This window comes from Pseudonaja textilis, chromosome 1 (assembly GCF_049901715.1).
Source record: "Pseudonaja textilis isolate UNSWEBS1 chromosome 1, rPseTex1.2, whole genome shotgun sequence".
Taxonomy (NCBI): Eukaryota; Metazoa; Chordata; class Lepidosauria; order Squamata; family Elapidae; genus Pseudonaja; species Pseudonaja textilis.
The window spans coordinates 37,698,819-37,722,373 of record NC_141990.1 but is presented as its reverse complement, the minus strand read 5'-3'; the positions used below and the strand labels follow the sequence as shown (position 1 = coordinate 37,722,373).

Sequence of the window (23,555 nt, the reverse complement as noted above, 5' to 3'; positions counted from 1 at the left end):
TACCCACCTCGGATGGATGAAAGACTGAGTCAACCTTGAGCCTGGCGAGATTCGATCTGCCAAATTGCAAGCAGCCAGCTCTCAGCAGAAGTAGCCTGCAGTACTGCACTCTAACCACTGCGCTACCATGGCTGTGTGAAAATATAATTTTTACCATTAAACTGTCTCAGTTAATCATAGCAGGCTTGGGTTAATTTATAATAGCACAATAGAAGGAGATTTAATCCTTATGGCATCAATATGAGTTTCAGCTGAAATTTTTTATTCTAGATTTTTCTTGGGTTTCTGGCAAAACTTGAATACAAAAGTTTTCTTCTGTGATGTTTATTTAAAGTTCAGAATATGAACAGTGAATATATGTATATAAAAGCAAGCAAGAGATTTTGAGTTTTTCAAAGTAAGCAATGAATTATAGTAGATCTTCTAACTAATTTGGATGGATTCTCTTTTAGTGACTGGACCACTTTCAGAACAGCAGATTGCTTATGTAAGCAGAGAGACACTGCAGGTAAACAAATTGTTACACTGTTGGCTTTTAGGATAGAAAAAAGATACCAGACATTTCTGTTGAATAATTGGGGTGCACAATTGTAAGATATGCATTTCCCTAAAATAATGCTTCTTAGCTGAGCTTTAACCACCAAAACAAAATGCAGCCTCTGCACTTGCCCTTAGGTTTGTGTTTATGTATCTGTATGCATTGCCTTACAGAGCTGCAGAGAGCTAAGCCTATCTTGTGCAGAGAATTTGCCTTTGAAATTTAGGTACAAAATGAGCGGCTGTGATGATTACAAAGATTTTTGTTTGACTTCTCACTCATATGGCAGGTTTCATAAGAAAAGAAGAAATGCTTGGCACCCGGATCATGAAAAGAAGAAGTATAGTTCTTCTATCAGAAGAAGGGACCAGTAATTGATTACAGTAGTGCTTCTTTTTGACACCAATCTATTTCAGATGACAAGCTTCAGTGAAGCTGTGTGCTTATTGCTTATGCTTGCCTTTCAGTAATAAAATATATATTAACCATTTGTGAAGGATTACATTTTTTAGATGAAAGTCAGCTGTTTTGTAACAGTTCTCTATCTTTCCTTCTGTCATTTCTTCAAGCATGGATTGGTCATGCAGTGATATTTATTTCAAACATAAGAGAACTACACCTTTGCAGTTGTTAAAAATCTAGCTAATTTTTTACGATATAGAACTTACAGTCACAGAAAACCTATCTTTCTCTAAGTATTTTATTCCTTTTCTTTTAATTATAGGGATTGTATTACCTGCATAGTAAAGGAAAAATGCACAGAGATATAAAGGTAGGATTGTTGTTGAAATTATTTTTAAAGTGCATAAAATTCCCAGCTGAACTTTATAAAATGAAATAAGACTGTGACCATGAGATTATTATTGCAATAATATGAAATGACTTATCTAAAGGAATATTTTTACAAATTAGAAAAAAATGTGTAATAATTATAATTGAGCTTTGATTCTTTTGAACCAACTAAGTTAAGTTATTTCATGTTAATTAAACCAACACCGTTTATTTGTTGCAAAAAAACACGAAGTTTGGTTCTGTAACATCCATATTCAAGAAGATATGCATGGAACAAGTTATGCAAAATGTCGGTTCTCCCCCTTCCCAAGTTTTGACCTGTTCTCTGTTTTAATTGGGCCAGTTTGGAAAATATTTTTCCTTTTTTCTGTGTTTGGGATATTAGGCAAACAAGCTAATCCATGTTACATTTTCTATAGTACCTTGTGTCAATTTTATACTTTTTATTCTGAAATTGAAAGTTCACAATCCTATTTTAATCTCTGGTCTGTCCCTCCTGGTAGAGTTTTTGTTAAGTGTCTACCATAGTTTTTCGCAGTTTACTTTTGAATAAGGCAATCTAATAAATTTCATTCAGAAACTGCTTACTCTTACCATGAATTGTTCCCAAAGGTAATACTTAGATTTCAGTTGAATTTGCCTTTTAGGTCAATGTTTTTGACTTGAATGTGTTTTCTATTACATTGTTTTGCTTTTGACTTTGTTACTACATAAGCTTACATATCTAGTGTTGTCTAGTGTTCCTATGCCTGAAGGCACATCTTAGAGCACATCTCAGTTGAGCTACATGATAATGTGGTTGTAAATCAGCATAATCAGGGCTTCCTGGTTTAGATAGAGCTGCAAATAGTACACCAGCTAAAAATGGATAAAGGCTTAAAGGTCATCCACAGTGACCAATGCCGTTTCCATCACATATTCAGGTCTGTAATCTGACTGAAGGGGATTTAGATAATCTGCTTCATTTAGGATCCTCTGCAAATGATTCCTCAGAATCTTCCCCCAAAATGGAAGAGCCTTTGTAAAGCATGTTTAATACGGCTTTATTGAGAGTTGGGGTGTTCAAGAAAAGTTGCACCCCGAACTCAAGGCTTTTTTTACATCACCCTTCCTTATTTGTCACCTCTCGAAGCCAGGTGAACATGGCTTCAACATCTGTTCCTCAGATGGTGGAACTTGTATTATTGAGGACTCTATCCATTTCTTTGGATTCTGCAATATCAAAATAATGCCCTTGTGTAACTCTCCCAAATGTCATTCAATTTCAAGTGAAGATGAGTTATTATTTTATCTGAAGAAAGCTTGCAGCATACTGCAAATATATCAACGTACCTGTTCTTTCCTAACAAGGTCTGGATAGTCTGGACTGAGCCAAGGGATGGGAATCCACAGATGTAATAAAAGACATAAAAGTAACATATTTTGTCACTGTTACCGCCACTGTGTAGATCTGAAATAGCTTCACGTCTATTTTATGCTTACACTATTTTGTTCCAGTTTTATCTTCTAAAGCAGAAGATACCTCTCTTAATTACAAAAAATATTATTTTACTGTCATTTTTAAATATTTGTTCTTGTTTGTCTGCTATATTTATAGGCAGTTTAGTTGGTACTTTAATTGGCATTTTCTGGAGATGTCTTGCCTTTTATCTACATAAGTTTAGCATAATAATGAAAATAATTTCTAATATCGATATTTTGAAGATTTACACAATTTATAACATGTAGTATACATTTGTACTGATACCTATACGAATATAAACATTAAAAAAAAAAATTCTAAAAATATGTCTTTTACCATTTTTCCCTAAGGGAGCAAATATTCTTTTAACTGATAATGGCCATGTGAAGTTGGGTAAGTACTTCTATATAAGTTCAGTTTTATGCAGGCTAATATTTAATATACTTTAAGATTCCCGTCAAGATAGTTTGTTTGTGAGAACTTCATGTGGCAGTTTTGAGTCCCTGTTGTATATTTCAAATTAGATTTCTTTCTTCAGTTATGCAATTACCTAAAATGACAAATACCTAATATAGTTATTATAAATAAGATCTAATGAAAGAGGGACTTTTGTCATTACAACATGAGCTGATGTGAGACTAGGATAACCAATCTTTAATAAATACTTGCATCTTGTGGAAGATAATGAATGATGCTGAAACAGAAACACGAAAAGAACATTACAAAAGTTTTCAAGTTGTTTTGGCTACTTCATAAAAATATTATCTATACCAAGACTTTCAGTTTTTAAATATTCTGTTTATTATAAGTATGTGTACTTATTATCTTCCATATTCTTTTATAGCTGATTTTGGAGTAGCAGCACAAATAACAGCTACAATTGCAAAAAGGAAATCTTTCATTGGAACTCCATACTGGTAATTTACTTTTATTCCAAGGATCTTCTCCTATTTTTGAACTAATGAACATTTAATATTTTGAAAACCTATTAAAGAAAATGACTAAGCAAGCCTTATAATTAGTAAAATGATTGCCAATTACAAATGCTACATTATTAAAAATTGGACAGTTGCAAAACACCAATTTGCTAGAAACAAACTTGGAGGGTTATTCCTCGTCAGTATCTCTGCCAGCCCAGGTTATTCATTATCATCCTTTTTTCGGTGGAGAGCTGGTTGACCAGTATATAAAGCCAGTTACTGCATTTTTAATTTACCTTTCATTTTCCTTCTATGTTATTTTTTTTTATTTTTTAGAAATGCCTATGGTTTATATAGAGAGAGAGATGAGGGAGGGCCCTAGAACATTGGGAAGAAATATAATTCTTGAGACCTAGTGCATTGCTTTGCTTCTTTTTAAATTTTGTTTACAATTACAATAACATTTAAAACATTTTGCAAGTCAAAGTAATGGAAGCATTCTGTGTACCGGGGGAGGTTTCCATGGGTATCCTGGAATTTAATACTAAGTCCATTTTCCATTTGTGTGGTAGACATGCTGAATGTCTTTTGTCTATGTTGTTAATTGACTTGTATGTGATAATATCCTTGCATGGGTGCCTAGAGTTATATGGAAGCCTACCCTATGTTGAGCAAAGCTGGAGAAGCCTGTTGCTCAGAAGCAAAATAGATTTATATCATTAACAGTAATTGTAAAGTCACAACATCAATATCAAATATTAATCTGGTCTAATACATTTAACAAGAATAATATAGCAAAGGAAAAGCTTTTTTCTAAGATGGGGAGGAACATTGGCAGCTAGATTTGAGATTCATGGAGATAGAAGAGCAGTTGAAATATATCTTAGCCTCTTTGCTAGTCATTACTCTTTTAACTACCACATAAATAGATTGAAAAATGTTTGGATGGAATGATGTCTTGAAATCTAGGAATAAGCCATTTTTCTGTTTGTTTGTTTTTAGGATGGCTCCTGAGGTTGCTGCTGTTGAAAGGAAAGGTGGATATAATCAACTTTGTGACCTTTGGGCTGTTGGGATTACGTCTATAGAACTAGCAGAACTTCAGCCTCCAATGTTTGATTTGCACCCCATGAGGTGAGTGAGTAAGTAATAATAAGCTCTAATAACTTTTTGGCTACAAGGTGTGTTCTAGAGGTTGAAAATAGTGCTGTTGACTATATTTATTCGTCATACAGCCAAATTTTGCTCAAGATTGTTCAAATAAGAGTGCTAGAAAGAAACACCAAATGAATAGGCAAGTTTCAGAAAAGGCAGAAGGATGTGAATTCAAATACCTAATATGTAGCAGCTAAGAAAAAAAGACAATTTAAAAAGATAGTTTATCTTTGACTGTATTGGTTGTAATAAAATATTTTAACATATAATACCAGAATGTGGAATATATTAAGGACAACCTCCAGCTTTTTAACCTAAGCAGCACAATTTAAAATGAAATCCACAAATTTTAGTTATGTTATTTGGGAGTACAATAAAGCTGGAAATGCATAGACTAACTTTCATAGAGGGAAGTTACTTGAATTTCTGGCTTGAAAACACTACAATTTAGAAATTGCTTTATAATGGCTGAAATGTTTGGCCTTAGTCATCTGGTACATATTATGATATCAATAAATATTTCTGAGGTCCCCAGACAGAAGGAAAAATGAAGATCAGACCAGTGGTGGTATTCTACCGGTTCGGCCCGGTTCTGTTCAGTAGCAGCAATGAGTAGCAGAGACCGAACCGGTTCTCTCTGCCGCTCTGCTGTTGCGCCCACCCGCCCACCCGGGCTCCCATACTCATATTTATCCTCTGCTTTTGAAGCGCAGCTCTTTGCATGGCACAGCAGAGTGCCGCACGGCAACTGCTGAAGCGACCAGGAGAGTGCAGGTTTGCAGGAGGTGAGTTGGAACACCTCTGTGCCTGCACAAAGTGCGCATTTGGTGCATGCATACACACAAAGCACACCCAACAAGCCATGCCCACTGAACCGGTGGTAAAACCTTTTGAATCCCACCACTGGCTTACATATTTAGAGTCCATAAAAGCCTGGACTAGAAATGGTAATGGATTAGATCAGAGGTCTTAATCCACTATCCTTGGAACTGGGCCACACCAGCGGGAGGTGAGCATGCATGTGCACACTGCCACACTTAAGCAGTTGGCGCTTGTCACTCCACTCATGTGAGCAGCAATTGAAGTTATGTGCACATGCCTGTCCCTCACATAAAACCATCCCCTCTCTCCCCACGCACCAGGTCCCCAACCCAGAAAGGTTGTAGAACGCTGGATTAGATCATCTGTCCATTGAGAATTATCTTTTTCTTGGTAAAGGCAAACACAGTGTTGCTTCTCTACATGCAAGTCAACTTGTGGCAGGAATTTTGTAGAAGTAATCACTTTTCTTCTTTTTCAGAGCACTGTTTTTAATGTCAAAAAGCAATTTTCAGCCTCCCAAACTAAAGGACAAAATGAAATGGTAAATATTACAGCAATATAGTTGCATTGTATTAGTTACTGTGAATATTAACTATCTTTCTAAAAACTATAATTTTGTGTTACAGGTCAAATAGCTTTCATCATTTTGTCAAAATGGCACTTACAAAGAATCCTAAAAAAAGGCCTACAGCTGAAAAACTATTACAGGTATAAATGACTTTTCTATCCTTTTCCAAACTGTTTTAAAATTATTTATATCCACTTTTATTATGTGAAGAAAGCTTTCAATAGGAAGTGCTGGAAAAATTCAGCATCTAATTTAGACACATTAGTTGGGGCTGCTTATTTTTCTGGTTAGTTGAATGGATTTTCCTTGTTAGATTTTAGGTTAGTGTAGATACTGCTAGGTAGTACAATAGATGATATACCAGCAGAATCCCTTTATCCAAAATCAGCCCTCTGTGATACGTGCTTGGTCCTGAATGATATATCTTTAACCAACAACTAACCAGGCATTAAAAAACAGGATCTATAAGCTAGGGAGCCATATGTGCTATCATTTGAACTTGGTTTGACACAACTACTCCTCAGCTTGGATAGTATTAACCTGCTCTTTCCTTTTCTTACAATGTTTGTAAAGTCTCCCCTGCCAATGATAATTTTAATAGATTTCCTGTGATTACCATATGGTCAGGTACCTTAGTCTTATCCTCTGCATAATTTAAAAATATGGAAAAGTGGGGTAGCTTCTTGCAGAGCATGGAAAGTTTTGAAATATCTCTGTTGGGTATTTAGAATTCATCCAGAATGTTTTGAGAAGTCTATTCATATTAAGGGTTAAGGTTAATTTTTCTTTAATGCTTTTCATATTTTTATGATGTAAGCCACCCAAAGTAGCTCAACATTGAAAGGGGCAACATATAAATTTAATAACTAAAATTACAACGTTCAAGTTATCAGGCAAGTATCTTTCATATACTTACCTATTGTATTTTGTATTTTAAGCACCCTTTTATTACCCAGCCTTTAAGCCGGACTCTTGCTATCGAACTATTGGATAAAATGAATAATCCTGATCATTCCACCTATCATGATTTTGATGATGATGATCCTGAGGTAAGAATATCGTTTAAATATAGCTGTGATAATTAAACATTTGGCTATATAACCAATCTGATATAAGTACTTAAAACATACTATTTTACAGCAGGCACACAAAGTAGGCTAGTCTTCTTCAGTAAGTTTAAATTACCATATTTAATTTAATTTGGAAAATTTATATTGCTGCCTACTTGTTCACGGTGACTCAAGGCAGCTTACAGGAAATAAAAACACAATATAAAATAAATAAAAATAATAAAATAATAATCCCCAACACCTCACCCCACCCCGATTACAAAGCATATTTCTAATACTTTTGGCTATAAACCCATATTGGGGTGCATTGCCAGTAGTGAGAATTATAATACAATATATCTGAAGGGCACCAGATTTCCTGTCCTCATGCTTACATCCACGTGATATTTAACATAACTTTTAAGTTAGCACAATCTATGTAGATTGGACTACAGTCAAATCATCCTCAGCCAAGAAGGCTATTTTAAAACTATGTGCATATTTCTGTTTGATGCTATGCATCCTTCTTTAGTGGAAAATCTGTTAGTAAATGCAGAATTAATAATGAAACTGGATTCCTGTTAGGAAAAAAAAGTTTGAAAAAATACAATGCTCCTTAATCTGTGTTTAATGCTGAATTCAAGAATAAAATCTTCAAAAACAAATATAATAATTAGGATAGTTTCTTTTGTCCTTATCGCAAAGATCCAGTAGGTTCTGTGGAAGTACATAGACATGCAGTAGCCATGAGAATACCAGAAGTGGTCTAATCCAGCATTGCAACCACAGTGTTTATAGTTGTTGTTTTTTTCAGTAAATTAAAAGCTATTGCTTGATGCATGTCCTATATATGTATACATTGTGTTTTGCATGACAAAATATAAATAATGCTTAAATTATTATTATTGTCCAAAGTGCCCAACTGCTTGTTTTCATTTTTCATGAAGTTAATTTAATTAACTTGTCCAGGGAGTTCTGATGGTAGATTAGAAACAACAATGGAAAAGATGCTTTCCTAATAAAGGATAGGTTTTTTTTAAATCAAAGATAGCATCTTCCCCTTGAAAAGTCTTGCCTAAGGCCTTCCTTGAATTTGGATAGAGGTATAAAAATTATGTCTTTGCCAAATACATCTCAGTAGATAATGTTTATTATATAAGGTAGTAAAAATTTTAACCCAAGTGTGGCTTTCTACTGGGAATTAATGAAAATTTTGGAGCAGTTAATTTGAAAATCAAAATTATTTCTTCCTTCCCAGGAAATGTCGTTGTTTGAAACTGATTTTAAATTCAAGTTTCAGTGGATCACAAAAATATCTTGTACTGTGATTTTTAAAGTGGGGAATTTTTTTTTCATATTTAATGAATATTTAATATAATATTTTTCCCAGCCTCTTGTACCTCATAGAATTCACTCAACAAGTAGAAATGTGAGAGAAGAAAAAACGCGCTCTGAAATAAACTGTAAGTAGTCACTCATTATAAACTAACCTGAATAAACTACTCATATCTGCATGCCTAATTCATATGGGATATTTGCCATCTCTTTTTGATCAGGCATCCTAGCCCAATTGCTTATTAGTTTAATATTGAAATGCAAACAGTGAGTGCCAAACTTGTGAGGTAGTCCAGAAAAGAAGCACACCCAGAAGTATGATACTAGTTCTTACTTTATTCTAATATTACAGTAACAAAATCTTCCTAGTCTCAAAGTATATTCCCATTCACCTTTATAGTTCAAGAAACCTTGTGAGAGTTTGCCACACCTTCATTCCTTCTGTAGACTCAGGTGTTGCTTGTCTGAATGTTACCTAGTCTGCAGCTCTTCCACTTGTCTCCCAAATCATTCCCATGTAACATTACACTGAACAAGAAAAAGGGAGCAGAAAAATTAAGTTTAGTGGTATTTCAAAGATCTATTTGGACTTTCATTACAACACAATCAAATGTATGTTATTCAGTAGTAAGAACTGCTGAATTGTGTGATTTACTCCCTAAGCAAGTATATTAAATCTTGCTTCCCTCCTGTCTGTTACGGGCATGGGTTTTTTCTATCAATCACCTTCTTAGGTAAAAGGCAGTAGTCAGTTCCTATTGAGTTTGTGCAGTGGTAGAGCTAACTAAGGAGATACTTTTATTTGTTTATATGCTGATGGGGAAGAAAGGATGTTAGTCTCACAGTTTTTTCAACCAGGCTTCATTAATTATCTATAGCTTTGAGGTTTTGTTATTATTTATAGCCAAGATAGCTCACCTGGGCTTCTATTTTGTTTTTGTTCTTGGGTTTTTTTCCTGTGTTTCTTAGTGCTCCCCAGAATAATAATACAATAATTTGGAAAATCAGTGGGAGAAAATATAACCATTTCTTATCACTTATTCTTTTTAATAGTTGGTCAAGTAAAATTTGATCCTCCTTTAAGAAAGGAGACGGAGCCACATCATGAGTTCGTAAGTAACATAACCATATTAGATTTCTTCTCTAAAATATGTGAATGGTGAAATCTATAAACTATGCACTTTGTTCACTGTAGGATATATTTGTAGTTTGTTCACTATATTATTAAGAAATTATCTGAGGAATTTATGTATAGTCTGAGAATTTTAAATTTTAATCAGCAATGGCTGTAAGTATCGCCACTCAAAAGGGCAATTTCCACAGCTTTCCCATTCTTGTCTCTACTGTTTTCTATTGCTTTAGTATAGGATACAGTAAAAACAGGTGCCATTATCATAATTAAGGTGTCTTAAATTATTTAATAGCATCTATCAAGACTGCTAGAACACAATATAAATATTCTGTTCACTTTATAGGTTTTAAGTTAGTAAAGAGGAGTTAAAAAAGAACATTCGGAAACCCACAAGCTCGGCGAATGAACATTTACCCTCAAAGAGGAGTTAACCTGTATCTTATTTTTTCATTATTGAATATTTCTCCTTTGCCATCTGTAAAGTTGAAGCTTTATTTTGTATAGGAGGTAGGTGGATGGATTTGGTGTATGGCAACTAGAAGTGCAAACTTCTAGGAAGATTGAAATAATTCTGGGAAAAGCATACAAACTTTTCATATTGTAAACTATATCTTCTAAACTATGTAGAGTCATTTCTTTTTGTGGCAGGAGGGAGGGAGGGAAGGAAGGAACGAATGAAATCAGCTATGAGGAATTGCTACACTAACTTAATCAGTATCCTGTCATATTCAATTTCTCTATATCTATTTATCTCTTTTTAAATTACCCTTTGTAATTATCTCTCAGGACAAAAGATTTCTTGCATCAGAAGATGTCTCTTATTTTAGCTTGTGTCAATTTATTTTCTATTTCCTTTGGTGCACATTTTAGCTTGATGTATTGCTAAAATGAGATTGACTGAGGCTTAGGAAAAACCTGCTTGCTAAAACAGCTTTTTGTGAAGCACTTTATTCATCTAATCCTTCATCTTCCTCTGAGTTATCAGGATCTTTAGTTATTATATAGATACTGTTTTGTTTTACTTTATATTATGTACTAAAAGAAAAGCTAGTAAATTACTGTCATATTTAATTTAGAAAATTTCCATTTGCTAATTGAACGTTATGCAAACAGAGCGAGACAATAAAATTAGTAATGTTTCCATTCTTTAACAATTAGTATCTAGTTTAATTTTTCCCTTTTTGTTCACAGTCTTATAGTGATAGGATGTTGCCTAAACATCCTATCCTATTTAGTCATATGTGATCAAGCAACTCTGTAGCCTTTCAAAGGTTCTGGTACATAATTGCAAGTAGGATATTAGCATGTGGAAACACAGATCTTAGCACATTTTCTTTCCCATTTAAATTGCAAAATGCTGCCAGCTGAGGATGGGCAGAGTAAGATAATTTTAGGAAGAAATGAGAGGCAAAGCTTGACCATCCAGAGCCAAAGATTCATCAGCACTACATTTGGCTTTTAAATAGTATGACTGCTTAGGATTTCAGTTTAAAGTATTTCCCATCCCCACCAGAGATTCTTAGAATTTTGATATATATTCTCCAATGAATAGTGGATAGATGGTGCAGAATAAAGATGGTGGAAAAATTCTTGTTGGAGGCTCCTTATCTGATAATACCCAGGCCTAGAATTGTGACAAAAAGGAAAATGGGATATCCTAAAATAAGTGACAAACACCTAGTTTGTTGATAATTTTAAGCAGTAATAGCAGTTGGTGTATATTAATTTAAGCAATTTACTCCATCCAGATTATTATATCAGTGGATTTTAATTAATGCAAGGTTCTTTCTGTTCTTGTAGTTCAGAGCTTTATCTTGAAGGGAATAGTTGGAATTTATCCACCAATACTGTCCGTTCTGGATTTGTTTATATCCTTCCTAGATATTTTATTTCGTGCAGCTTTACTGATTTTAAATTAAAATTTATTGAGAAATCATTCTCATCTACCTTAGACATACTTTTTCATCTGTCACATTGCTTCTGTTAATGTTATGTTTTAGTCTCTGATAAGCAAAATCAGTCAGGAGTCCTATTTTATAATGCAAGGTTCCTGTACAGATAATTATTGCTTTGAGTATATACAAATGGTTTTTAAACTGGATTATACACTGTACAGCTTATCAATTAATTTTTTTCCTGTGTACAACCTTCATCTGATTGACATAGATTAGCATCATTTTTACATTTCAGCATTTCATTATTATTTTCCAAGCAATTAATTTGTTCTGATTTTTCCCCATTAATTTTTATTCTCTTGAGCAATGTGAAAGCTGATACTTTTGGAACTATCCAAAATCAGTCACTTAAAGCAAATACTGAAGTACTGTACTTATCTAAGCCAATATATTTTTCTTGCTTTTAGTAAGTGTGACTGTGGTCACAATCTCTGCATAGCGTTATCTGCAATCTCACTTTCGACGATATCAGAACTCTCATAAAACAGCTCTCCATCTTTTTAGTATACAACCCAGTTGTAGCAATAAATGTTACATAAAATTGGATACCTTCAACAATTTCTCAGTCTGAAGAGTAGCTTGGGACATTCAGAATTGGTATTGAACCTAAATAGGAACTATTTTATTTTCTATATCTATTTATAGTCCTTGCTAATTTCTCCCTGTATTAAGGAAAAAACTTGTTTAAGGAAAAACAAGCCACTTTTTTCTGCTCCTGTAATTAAAGGTATAATTCTTTTTAAAAAAAACAGACATGATTTTTACATTTGAAAGGAAGATTAGATGTTAACAATCTACCAAGTTATTAACAAATTTATGCTAACCCTCTAATTTACATGGAAGTTATTTGGGGAAGGACTTAACTTCAGGTAGAGTATATGAATCAGCTTCCAATATATGACACATGTTTACAGTTATATAATTCAACTAGATTATTAATTCGGTAGTTGGCCATTGCTAATTTAATATTTTTATTTTACTTAGTTTAAATTCCCAAGAAACTCTAGCTTCAGGTTTGGTCTTAAACAGTTTTCTTATTTTCATTCAATAGCTTTTTGTAGTCATACATATTTGGATAATTTAATGTGAAGATCACATCTGTTTTATTCAGTGAACTTCTATTTTTAAATTTGGGGAAGGGAGGTGAAGGAAGAAGAACAGAGGGAGGGAAAAGATAAAAATGAAATGACATCCTTTTCAACTGCTGTTAACATTTGTTTTAATTGATAACTATTTCAATATTACACTTACCCAACTATTATTTGTGTAGACTTCTAAAAACTCTACTAAATAGTAAGTCTGTTATTATACAAAATATCCCTTTATACTTGGATTTCTTTTAGTCTAGAAGTAATTAACTTGAGTTTCTGGTTTTATCTGATAAACAGCCTGACAGTAACGATTTTTTGGACAGTTCAGAAGAAATATACTACACTGCAAGATCTAATCTGGTATTTTCATCTATTGCTTTTTCTTTGTCAATGTATGTGTGTGTTGTTTTTTAAGATGAAATACTTTGTCCAGTTCTTCTGTTGCTTTCATCATTTGTAGTTAACTTCATTAAACAGTTCAACAATAAAATTATACATATAAAGTGTAACAATATTGATTTTTATATAATGGGCTGTATGATCTCATATATTGATAAACCAATTTGAAATAATAGAAAAGTATTATATTTTAGCCTTTAAATGAGAGTCTGTTTTGTGAAGTGATTAAGAGATGAGTTTCTAGTTCTGCCTCAGGCACAAAGCCTGTTGCATGATGTTGGGATAGTCACTTTCTATCAGCCCTAGTAAGGATGCAGTCCCAAACCACTTCTAAAAAAATATTTCCAAGAAAACTGCAGGGACTTACCTAGGCAGTCTTTGAGAATCAGACATGATTGAACAGAAGAAAAAAAGCATTTAAATAACTCTGGTAAATGGTTAGATAAAATCCAGTCAGCCAATACATTTTGGCTGGAGGGATCCAGAACAGCCTTCTCTGCCATGGCTCCTGCCCTCTAAAATATCCTTCTCCCTGAGGTAAGATTGGCTCCCACCTTCCAAATGTTTCATAAGAGCCTTAAGACCTCGCTCTGACAGATAATTTCTGGATCCCATGTGGGAACTTCACATTGTAGGTGGTTGACTAATTAAAATCTAATTCCACCTCCCCTCCCCATGTGTCCAGTTCCCTCATTTGCCATTTTTGTATTAATGAATTTATCTGCTGTGTTGTTTTATAATTGATGACTTTAATGTTTTTATGTTGTAAGACACAAGATGGGCAGCAAATAATTTTCATAATAAATAAATAGATAAAAAGAAGGAATTCTAGAACATGACATGTATATAACATTTCAGCTTCATGACATTTGCAGAAAATACATTTCTGTTTAAAAGAAGTTAGTTTGAGAAATTACATAATTTCTCTCAATTTTTCTAACATCAAAGTTCAAATGCTACTTCCAAGTCTAACTTTTGCTTCCATAGAGCATCACGGGAATTAGTATTGCTTGCATTATTTTGATTTTTGTCAATATATAGACCTCATTACATTTTTTTCTAGGTCTTCATGGTTGTTGTATCAAGTGTTAAAATATCTCGATATTTACTTTACTGATGATGGTTGATCCTAAAAGGAAATATTTATATTGCTAGTCCATGTATGATATGCTATATGCTAAATAAATAAATATCCACTTTGATACCGTCATTGTCCATTCTAAGGCTAGTTGTCTACCTATTGTTATCAATTAGGTCTTTTTTATATGTAATCTTTGACTCATTTTTTTATGTTCCTTAGCTTTTATTACTAGGACCTGCCACTGCTATTTCAGATATCATAGTGGTAGTCACAAGCCTAGAACAATTATTGATGTTTCTTCCTCCAGTTTCAAAACCATTCTCATCTTCTTCTAATCCAATGTCTCTTAATATATATTCAGCATATAAATTGAATAAATAAGAGAGAGAACAAAGCCTTGTCATACTCCTTGCCAATCTGTTTTGCCGTGTTCTGGCTATAATGTGGGTTTCTAACTTGTATATAACTTTATCAACACAAACACAGTGAGATATTCTGAGATTGCCATTTTTCTGAGCAAATGCCACAGTTTGACATGATCAATACAATCAAAGGCATTTTTATCAATGAACCACATAGTAATTTCCTCTTGATATTCTTTGGTTTTCTAAACTATCCAGCATGCATCAGTAACAATGTCCTCGGTTCCTCACCCTTTTCTATGTTTGAAGATCCAGCATTCATTTTTTAATATATAGGGTTCTAATCTGCATTGGATGGTCCTAAACATTATTTTGCAAGAATATAAAATTAAGGATATTGTACAATATTTGCACACTTTTTAAACTTTGGTTCTTTTGCTATTGGAACATAGATTGATCTCTTCCAGTCTGTTGGACACTGTGCTGTGTTTCACATTTTCTGGCATAGTTTGGCTAGATCCTTTACTGATTCTTCTGTTGTTTGCTATATTTATCTGAATATTTCATCAGTTCCTTAAGTCTTCCGACCTAGTAATGAACAGAATGTTGATATAATTTCATATTCTAGTGCTAGAACAGAATTCCCAATGTTTCGAGCTTTCAACAGTTCTTTTGGTTGTCTATCAATGAGGTTCAGTACTTCAAAATAACTCCTGACATGCTAGAATACAACAGTTGTATGCTTAAAACTATATTGTGGCTTTCTTCATCATCTTTAATTTAAGAGTACACAGTTGGATTAAACTATTTTAAGGTTTTTTCCAACCCTTACATTTTATGATAAAAAATAAAACACCTAGATTCTTTAGTGTGTGCAAACTTTTATTGCAAATATCTTAATATAGAGATTTGCAACATATTTTTGCAGAACTATCATAAGATAAGATAGTATTATTCACTTGGATAAAAAGTATTTAATTATTGCTTAGAATTATTTGAGAACATCAATAACTTGCTCATTCTGTCTGGGCATAAGAGCAATGGTTGCTTTGTAGCAAGTGAACCCAGTGATTTAATAGGGCTATTCCAATTCTTGATGTTATAAATCTAAGGTTCAAGTGCTTTCCTTTAAATTGCAGAGTAAGACTCATTAAGCTGGAACAGGCCAAAAAATTCATCAATTAAATCTGATTTAGTGAGATAGGACTGCTTTCCTTAGCAGGTGTTTTCTGAATAGAGAAACTATATCTGAATATTTTGACATTTTGTGAGGTATTAATCTGGATTGGACATATAGTAATAGTATATAACCACCCGTGGTCCGCAGCCCTTTCAGAACCAGCCTGCAGAAGTAGTGTTCGTCTGCGCGCGCACCTACATTTGTTAAAGCGCACCAAACCATCCCCGTCTCCCCTCCCCACCGCCACTTCAGACAGTCCGCCCAGCCAGAAAGGTTGGAGATTACTGGTACATAAGAAAGAGCAAATACATAAGAGAAGAGGTATTCTGTCCTGATCTTCTAATTTTGCTAATATAGCCTACATATTTATTGTTTGGTGGTGGTGTCCAAAACTATGGTCTGTTCTTTCTTTTTTTTAATACAAAAATTTGGGGTTTCAGTGAGAGAGCGTTCACTATTTCACATTTTTGTTAACTGGCAAAATTTAAAAAGGAACTGAATATGCCACAAATTATATTTGAGCTGAGCATAATAGTAACCATTCCATCTATCAGTATATATTATGTTCTATGACCAATAACATCCAAAAATTTCAAGAAAAAAAACTCAAAACCACTATATTTTGCACTACCCAAGGCATGTGTTTAAATATAAGAAAATATTAGGCCAGGGGAAGGAGAAAGAGAAGAAAAAAATCCATACTCAATAATGTACATAATTATGTAGCATTCAAATATTACAATTTCGTACATCCTATTTCTCTGATGGCTAATTGTCTACATTTGCTTGGGATGCTTCCCAGGGTGGATAGTACATACCATGCAACAGTATTCATTTTTCAGAAAGAAAATGCAGGCATATGATAGAGCTGTTGCTTTCTATGACGAAGGCCTTCATGGTTCCTATAGAAAAATTTTTAGGTGTTTATATGGAATTATTCAAAACAGAAAAGATGTGGGCAATGTGAGCTGATCATAGTATCCTTATTTTTAAATAGTTACTTCATGGAGAATATCTATGTAATTACCGTAGAAGTCAACTTGATGGCATATAATCCTTGCTTTAACTTCTCAACTTCTATAATGTTTGTTTCTAGTTATTGGAAATTCCTCTAAACCATGTTTCTCAATCTGAAGTTGAGAAACTTTGGTCTAAGCAATAATGGAATATGGTATAAAGATCACAATATAAAGAAGAAATCATTAAACCAAAATAGGGCACCAGTCTATCCTGGAATTGCATATCTTGTTTCATATAATAATTCAACTCTTTACTGCAGAAAGGGTTGACAGTAATTATTTGAGTTGAACATAAGAACAACTGTAGCAAAGCCTATGTTGTAATTTGGAAAAAGGGAATGCCGCAAGATAACATGACCCAATTGCTCTTTTTTTATAATTATTGTTTTCTCTCGATAGGATTTGCAGCTAGAATATGGTCATGGTCCTCAAGGCAGTTACTTCTTGGGTGCAAATAAGTGAGTATACTTTAGAAATAATGTTAATGTTGTGATTTATTTTTTATTTAATGCTGTTTGTTTATTCCAATACTGAAGGTAGTTATAAAAACAAAAATGTCAAATATAAAACAAAATAAATTAAATACTGATAAAAACAGAGTCATTAAAAATAATGTTAATATTAATTGATTTACTTCTTCGAGAATATAGCATTTATATAATGGCACCAGTGAAATATAAATGAATTCAGTAGATGTTTTAAAGCCGTTAGCTTTTCTCCCAAAATTGATCTTCCAGAGTGATTGGAGCTACAGCTACTATTATCTACAGTTTGCATGTCCAGTGGATCTTATTGTCTAATACATCTAGAGAACACTATTTGTTGTGCTTATATATGTAGCTAAGGAATTTTTTTCTTTTCCATATAGAAACGTAGCTTCCTTGTATCCATCTGTGTCCTAAAATGTACCTGTCTGTTTATATGTGCATACTTTATGTTAATCAACTTGTAAAACTATTTTAATTGAATATTTATTGATTCCAGAATAAGAAAAAGGAGCCATTGTAACATATTATTTTCTACACATGTACTTTAATGCACCTAAATTTCTTTCTTGATCATCCAAGATATTGCCAAACTTTTTTCTTATGGCATTGCATTATATTATTTGAGGATGGCTTTTCTTCTGCTTTTTTAAAAAATAAAAAAAATATTATAACTATATATAAAAATAAGTTGTATTCCTCCTGTCCTACATAGAGTTGATTATCAAGTGCAATAATTAGCTCATAAACCTACACTTGAATAGAAATCTAATTAGCTGAAAAATCATTTGCCTCAGATTGCAATTCAGCTTTTAGGTATTATCTCTACTACTTGATTTAATTTATTGCATGGCTTTAATATGTGAAATCGTTTACAAATATGTCTGATTTTATGTGCTTTGCTAAATGTGTCTTGTCCTTGAATTTTACTTCTATTTTTAAAGGAGCCTTCTAAAATCAGTTGAAGAAGAACTACATCAGCGGTAATTGTTACATTTCTTTTCTTCATGATTGCAAAATCCTTTCTCTTGTGCAAAGAAGTATGCATGTGTCTCCTATCTCTGTCAAATGCTTATGAGCTATATTCTTGTCAAATTCTTGTAGAAGTCCTTTGCTTGTCTGAGTTGCAGCTGTAATTTATTCTTTCAAAGAAACAGGATTACAAAGAACACATTGATAATTGACTATTCTGTTTAGCTGTGCTATCTGTTTAATTCTTTAGGGGACATGTAGCACATCTAGAAGATGAAGATGAAGTGGACAGTGATGATTCCAAACAGTAAGTTACACTGATATAGCTTTAGAAAACCATTGTTAAATTAATTAGCCATAATTGTTTCCTCTTCATGAGTTTTCATATTTTATACTTTAATGTGATCATCCATTGCTGGTTATGGATGGTGAGTTTCTAGCCTGCCATATCTGCAGGGTATCATGTTGTAAAGATTGGCTTAGATATCAAAAACTTCACTTTTGTATTCTGTCACCAGTGAAAGCTCAGCCCTTATTTCCTTTAGATAATTGATTATGGTTACCTGTGATGTAATTTGAAAAGTACTTTCCTTAATAAATAAATACTATACAGGAGGAGAAGCATATTTTCTTTATTCTGAAAATCTCGATTTAGAGAAAAATCTTGATATGGCGAACTAGTTCATTTGTTCAATATAACTGAAAGATGGGCATTGCTTGAGGAGTTCGGGCTGTAACTCATCCTGAAAGGATTAGGGGAAAATATTCTTCCTTAATGGTGACAGTGGGAACCAAAGGTCATTGGGAGGTAAACTGTTCCCATTTGTATCCCCCTCTCCCCCCAAAACCCCAGTATTATTCTGGCCAATTTCAGGTTGCTTTTGTGATTTGGAAAGAATTTTAAGAATGAAATTGGAGAGTGACCCTTGGGGGAGAAAGCATGAAAAATTCCACAATTGAAATTACTACCTGATTTCAATAGCATCCTGGTGTTCTGGAGACTCTATATCAGCAGTGGGATTCAAAAAATTTTACTACCGGTTCTGTGGGCATGGATTCAAAAAATTTTACTACTGGTTCTGTGGGCATGGCTTGGTGGGCATGGCTTGGTGGGCATGGCAGGGGAAGGATGCTGTAAAATCTCCAGTCAGAGGAGGTATTTGCCGGATCTCTGAACTACTCAAAATTTCCTCTACTGGTTCTCCAGAACTGGTCAGAACCTGCTGAATACCACCTCTGCTCTATATGTGATTATTAATAGTCAACACTGACATCATATCACATAATCAGCCAGTTGCAGGGTCCCTGGAAGGTGCATGTAGCATGTGGGTTGTCCCATTCAAAGCATTTCTCCTTGTTTCTGAATGTTATTTATCATTGTCATTGTGTTTTCAATTGTGGACGGGGATGATAGGGATTGTTATTTTTATTTACATGTAATATACATGAGTCGGTAAATTCTGCTCAAGTAAATGCATGCTAAGTTGTTCTCAAATCTTTGGAGATTTACGGGCTATAATAAAGTGAACCACAGCTTTTGGAATACATGGCACTGTTTAGAATATTTTAAAATACTGAATTCTTACTTTTTATAATTAATACTTAGTTTTCTTTTCACAGTTCAACCATGAAAGCAAAGGTGCCACCTCCTTTGCCACCAAAGGTAAGAAGGTTCTCGCTTTCTACCAGAAGGGAATATTATTCTTATTTAATAAATTTATATGCCACTCATTTCATTGTGGAGTGACTTTGGGTGACTTTATAAAACAGCAATATAAAATTATAGTTATAAATATACTATATAAATAAAATTAAAATTATATAAAAATAATAATTAGAATGTTGAAACATTTAAAAAAAACATTAAAAGTTACAAAAGAAAAATAGATAAGAAAGGAACCAATGCATAAATTTATTTATTTATTTTATTTATTTATTTGGTTTGTCAATTGCTTACAAGATAATAGGTATAAGTAAAAACATAGTTATGAATACATGGATACATATAAGACAAATAAAAGAAACAATAGGACAGGGATGGTAGGCATGTTGGTGCGCTTATGCACGCCCCCTACAGACCTCTTAGGAAAGGGGTGAGGTCAATAGTAGACAGTCTAAGGTTAAAGTTTTTGGGGTTTGGGGAAGAAATCACAGAGTCAGGTAGAGTATTCCAGACATTGACCACTCTGTCGCTGAAGTCGTATTTCCTGCAATCAAGTTTGGTGCGATTAACCTTGAGTTTGCATCTATTGTTTACTCTTGTTATGGTTGAAGCTGAAGTATTCATTGACAGATAGGACATTGCAATGTATGATTTTATATACTATACTTAGATCGGACCGAAGGCAGCGTAGTTCTAGGTTTTCTAGGTCTAGAATTTTGAATCTGGTGGCATAAGGTATTCTGCAACGAGTAGAGGAGTGGAGAACTCTTCTTGTGAAATATTTGTGGACTTTCTCAACTGTCTTAATATCAGATATGTAATGTGGGTTCCAGAGTGATGAGCTGTATTCGAGTATTGGTCTAGCAAATGTTTTGTATGCTCTTAGTAGTGTATTACCAGAGAAAAAGCTATGTAAGATTAGGTTAACAACTCTTAATGCCTTTTTGGCTATGTAGTTACAGTGGGCTCCAGCACTTAGATCATTAGAGATGAGTACTCCAAGGTCCTTTACAGAGTTTGGATCATCAACAAGGTCTTGACTATTCAGCCTGTATTTTATTTTCGGATTTTTTTTGCCAGTATGTAAGACAGAGCATTTGTTTGTTGAGATTTGAAGTTGCCATTTGTTTGACCATTCTGATACATAGTCAAGGTCTTTTTGAAGGGTAGCAGTATATTGTCTGTGGTTTTGAATAGCTTCACATCGTCAGCGAAGAGGACACAGTTGCTCTTAATATGATCACAGAGGTCATTTATGTAGAGTATGAAGAGAGTTGGTCCTAGAACACTGCCTTGGGGACACCACTATTGACAGGTACAGAATTTGATAGGACACTCCCAATTTTGACCATTTGTTGTCTGTTTGACAGGAATGCTTCTATCTAGTTATGCAGGTGTCCAGAGATACCATAAGTTTTTAGTTTTAGGAGTAGTTTGTCGTGTACCACTAAATCAAAGGCTTCACAGAACTCTCCGTAGTCTCTTGCTTTGCCCTGATCGAATTGTGTAGTCCATATGTTTTTGCAGTGCAAGAGTTGTAGATTGCAGGATAGATTTTTTCTGAAACCAAATTGTTTATTAGAGAGTAGGTTGTTTGTTTCTAAGTGGAGGATGATGGATTGGTTAATAATTGATTCCATGACTTTACAGGTGGCGCAGCATAAAAGAGATTCGTCTGTAATTTTCAACTAGGCTGGGGTCTCCCTTTTTGAAGATGGGGATGACCGTGGCTTGTGACCATAGTTTTGGCAAGGAGCTGGTCCTGAAAGATTTTTCAAAGACTATGCTTAGAGGTTCGGCTATGTCAGTGGATAGCTTTTTTAAGAAGTAGGCACATATTCCGTCTGGTCCAATAGATAGAGATGGTTTTAGATTGCGTAGTGCTTTTTCAACATTGTCTTCTGTAAAATCGATATGTATTAGATCATTGTAGTTGTCTGTGGTTCGGCTAGGAAATACTGGGCATGATCCATTGATGTTTACAAATACTGAGCCAAAAAGTGTGTTAAAGAGGTTGGCTTTAAAAGTGTCGTCGTTGCAGTCTTTACCATTAGGTCCTTTCAGGGGTGGGATGGACCTTGAGTCTTTTCGTTTGTTGTTTACAAAATTGTAGAAAGCACGGGTGGAATTGGTGCGTAGAAGGTTTTCCTCTTATTTAATGTGATAATTGGTGCATTCAGTCTTTATCTGGTGGCATAAATTTTTGTATCGGCTTTTGAAGTTGGCAACATGACCAGATTTGTTTTTCAATCTGTTTTTGGATTGAAGCTTCGTTATTGTTATGGGTAATCTGTTATTTCTGGGTTTTGGAGTTGTTATTGGTACATAAAGTCTGATGACTCTTTTGACTTCAAGTAAAAATATGTTGTAATGGTCTTCTACAGTATTGCATCCAGTGAATAGAAATTGCCAATCAAGGGATGAGAGATCGTTGTTTATAAGATCATAGTTGCCTTTTTTGAAATTATAATTAGGGATCACATCATTGTGTTGATTTTTGTGTGGACGTATGTTGACACAAAAGTCAATCATGCTGTGGTCACTGTTGGAAAAGTGTTCTTTAATTTGTATTCCGTAAATTGAATTCAAACTATTGCAGAAGATGAGATCGAGGCAGTTGTTAAGTCTAGTATTGTTGGTTACTAGTTGTTCCAGTCCTAGGTTTCTTACAGCATTACAGAAATGAGGTGGAGATGGGTTTTTCTTAATATACTAACCACCTCAAGAGTGGGATGCCCTCATTGGGGTTTCAAGCCAGTCGACAAGCTAGGTTTTCAGGCCTTTTTGGAAGGCCCAGTACGTGGGGACAGATCTAAGTAGTGGATTACTAGACCAGGAAGAAATTCTTTACTTTCTTTTCTTTCCTCCCAGATTATTTATAGGTTTTCCTTGATTTCCAAGTGGGAATTAGATTGATTTAAGGAACTAAAATAGCTTCATCAAGGGCAGGAGGGATGTAAATACCTATGATAAGAATTTGTCATATTTGAATTCAACATAAAGCTAAACAAGCTATATTTTACTCTCTAATTATCAACTCAGTAGTTGTCCTAAATTATATCATTAGCAAGTAAAAGAACAAAACTGTTCTCATTACAGATATAAAGAAAACGTGCTTTAAAGTACTGAGTTCCTTTCTTTCATTATCAGTAAGTGCAGCTGGCCTTTACAGATTTAGGTTTAAAGTGTAAGGGTGTAAGAGCTTAAGATGAAAGTAATATGATAGATGTTCTAAAATAAATAATTGCATAGATATCTTAGAGTAATGATTTATTCTTTTTTTAGCCTAAATCCATCTACGTTCCGCAGGAAAATCATACTTCTGAGGATGATAATCAAGGAACTATTAAAAGATGTCCTATTACAGAGAGTCCTGCAAAATCAAACACTCAAGTCCCTCCTAGACCACCACCTCCTCGACTACCTCCACAGAAATCAAGCATTTTAGGTAATGGATCATATTGAGAAAAATTGCTTCCATACGAGTTGAGGCTGTGCCTCTGTGGACAAGGGGCTATCTAAACAACAGCTTATGTCCTCCTATATTGTTTCTTCTTTAAGGACTCACAGACACA

The 23,555-nt window shown here is 34.0% G+C and overlaps 1 protein-coding gene across 5 annotated transcripts in view; it reads left to right on the top strand.

The window, feature by feature from the left end:
* Positions 1-23,555, top strand: part of MAP4K3 (mitogen-activated protein kinase kinase kinase kinase 3) — a 51,418-nt gene that overhangs the window by 11,336 nt on the left and 16,527 nt on the right. For 2 of the 5 annotated variants that reach the window (XM_087931259.1, XM_087931253.1), the window contains exons 5-20: positions 453-508; positions 1,263-1,310; positions 3,143-3,185; positions 3,637-3,709; positions 4,715-4,846; positions 6,168-6,230; positions 6,316-6,397; positions 7,196-7,306; positions 8,697-8,769; positions 9,695-9,753; positions 13,117-13,179; positions 17,260-17,318; positions 18,290-18,328; positions 18,568-18,624; positions 19,938-19,980; positions 23,266-23,428. In XM_087931259.1, the coding sequence (XP_087787385.1) occupies positions 453-508; positions 1,263-1,310; positions 3,143-3,185; positions 3,637-3,709; positions 4,715-4,846; positions 6,168-6,230; positions 6,316-6,397; positions 7,196-7,306; positions 8,697-8,769; positions 9,695-9,753; positions 13,117-13,179; positions 17,260-17,318; positions 18,290-18,328; positions 18,568-18,624; positions 19,938-19,980; positions 23,266-23,428 (1,164 nt within the window). The remainder of the gene's footprint in view (positions 1-452; positions 509-1,262; positions 1,311-3,142; positions 3,186-3,636; positions 3,710-4,714; positions 4,847-6,167; positions 6,231-6,315; positions 6,398-7,195; positions 7,307-8,696; positions 8,770-9,694; positions 9,754-13,116; positions 13,180-17,259; positions 17,319-18,289; positions 18,329-18,567; positions 18,625-19,937; positions 19,981-23,265; positions 23,429-23,555) is intronic. The other 3 variants (XM_026695950.2, XM_087931266.1, XM_026695951.2) reach the window with 3 other exon arrangements.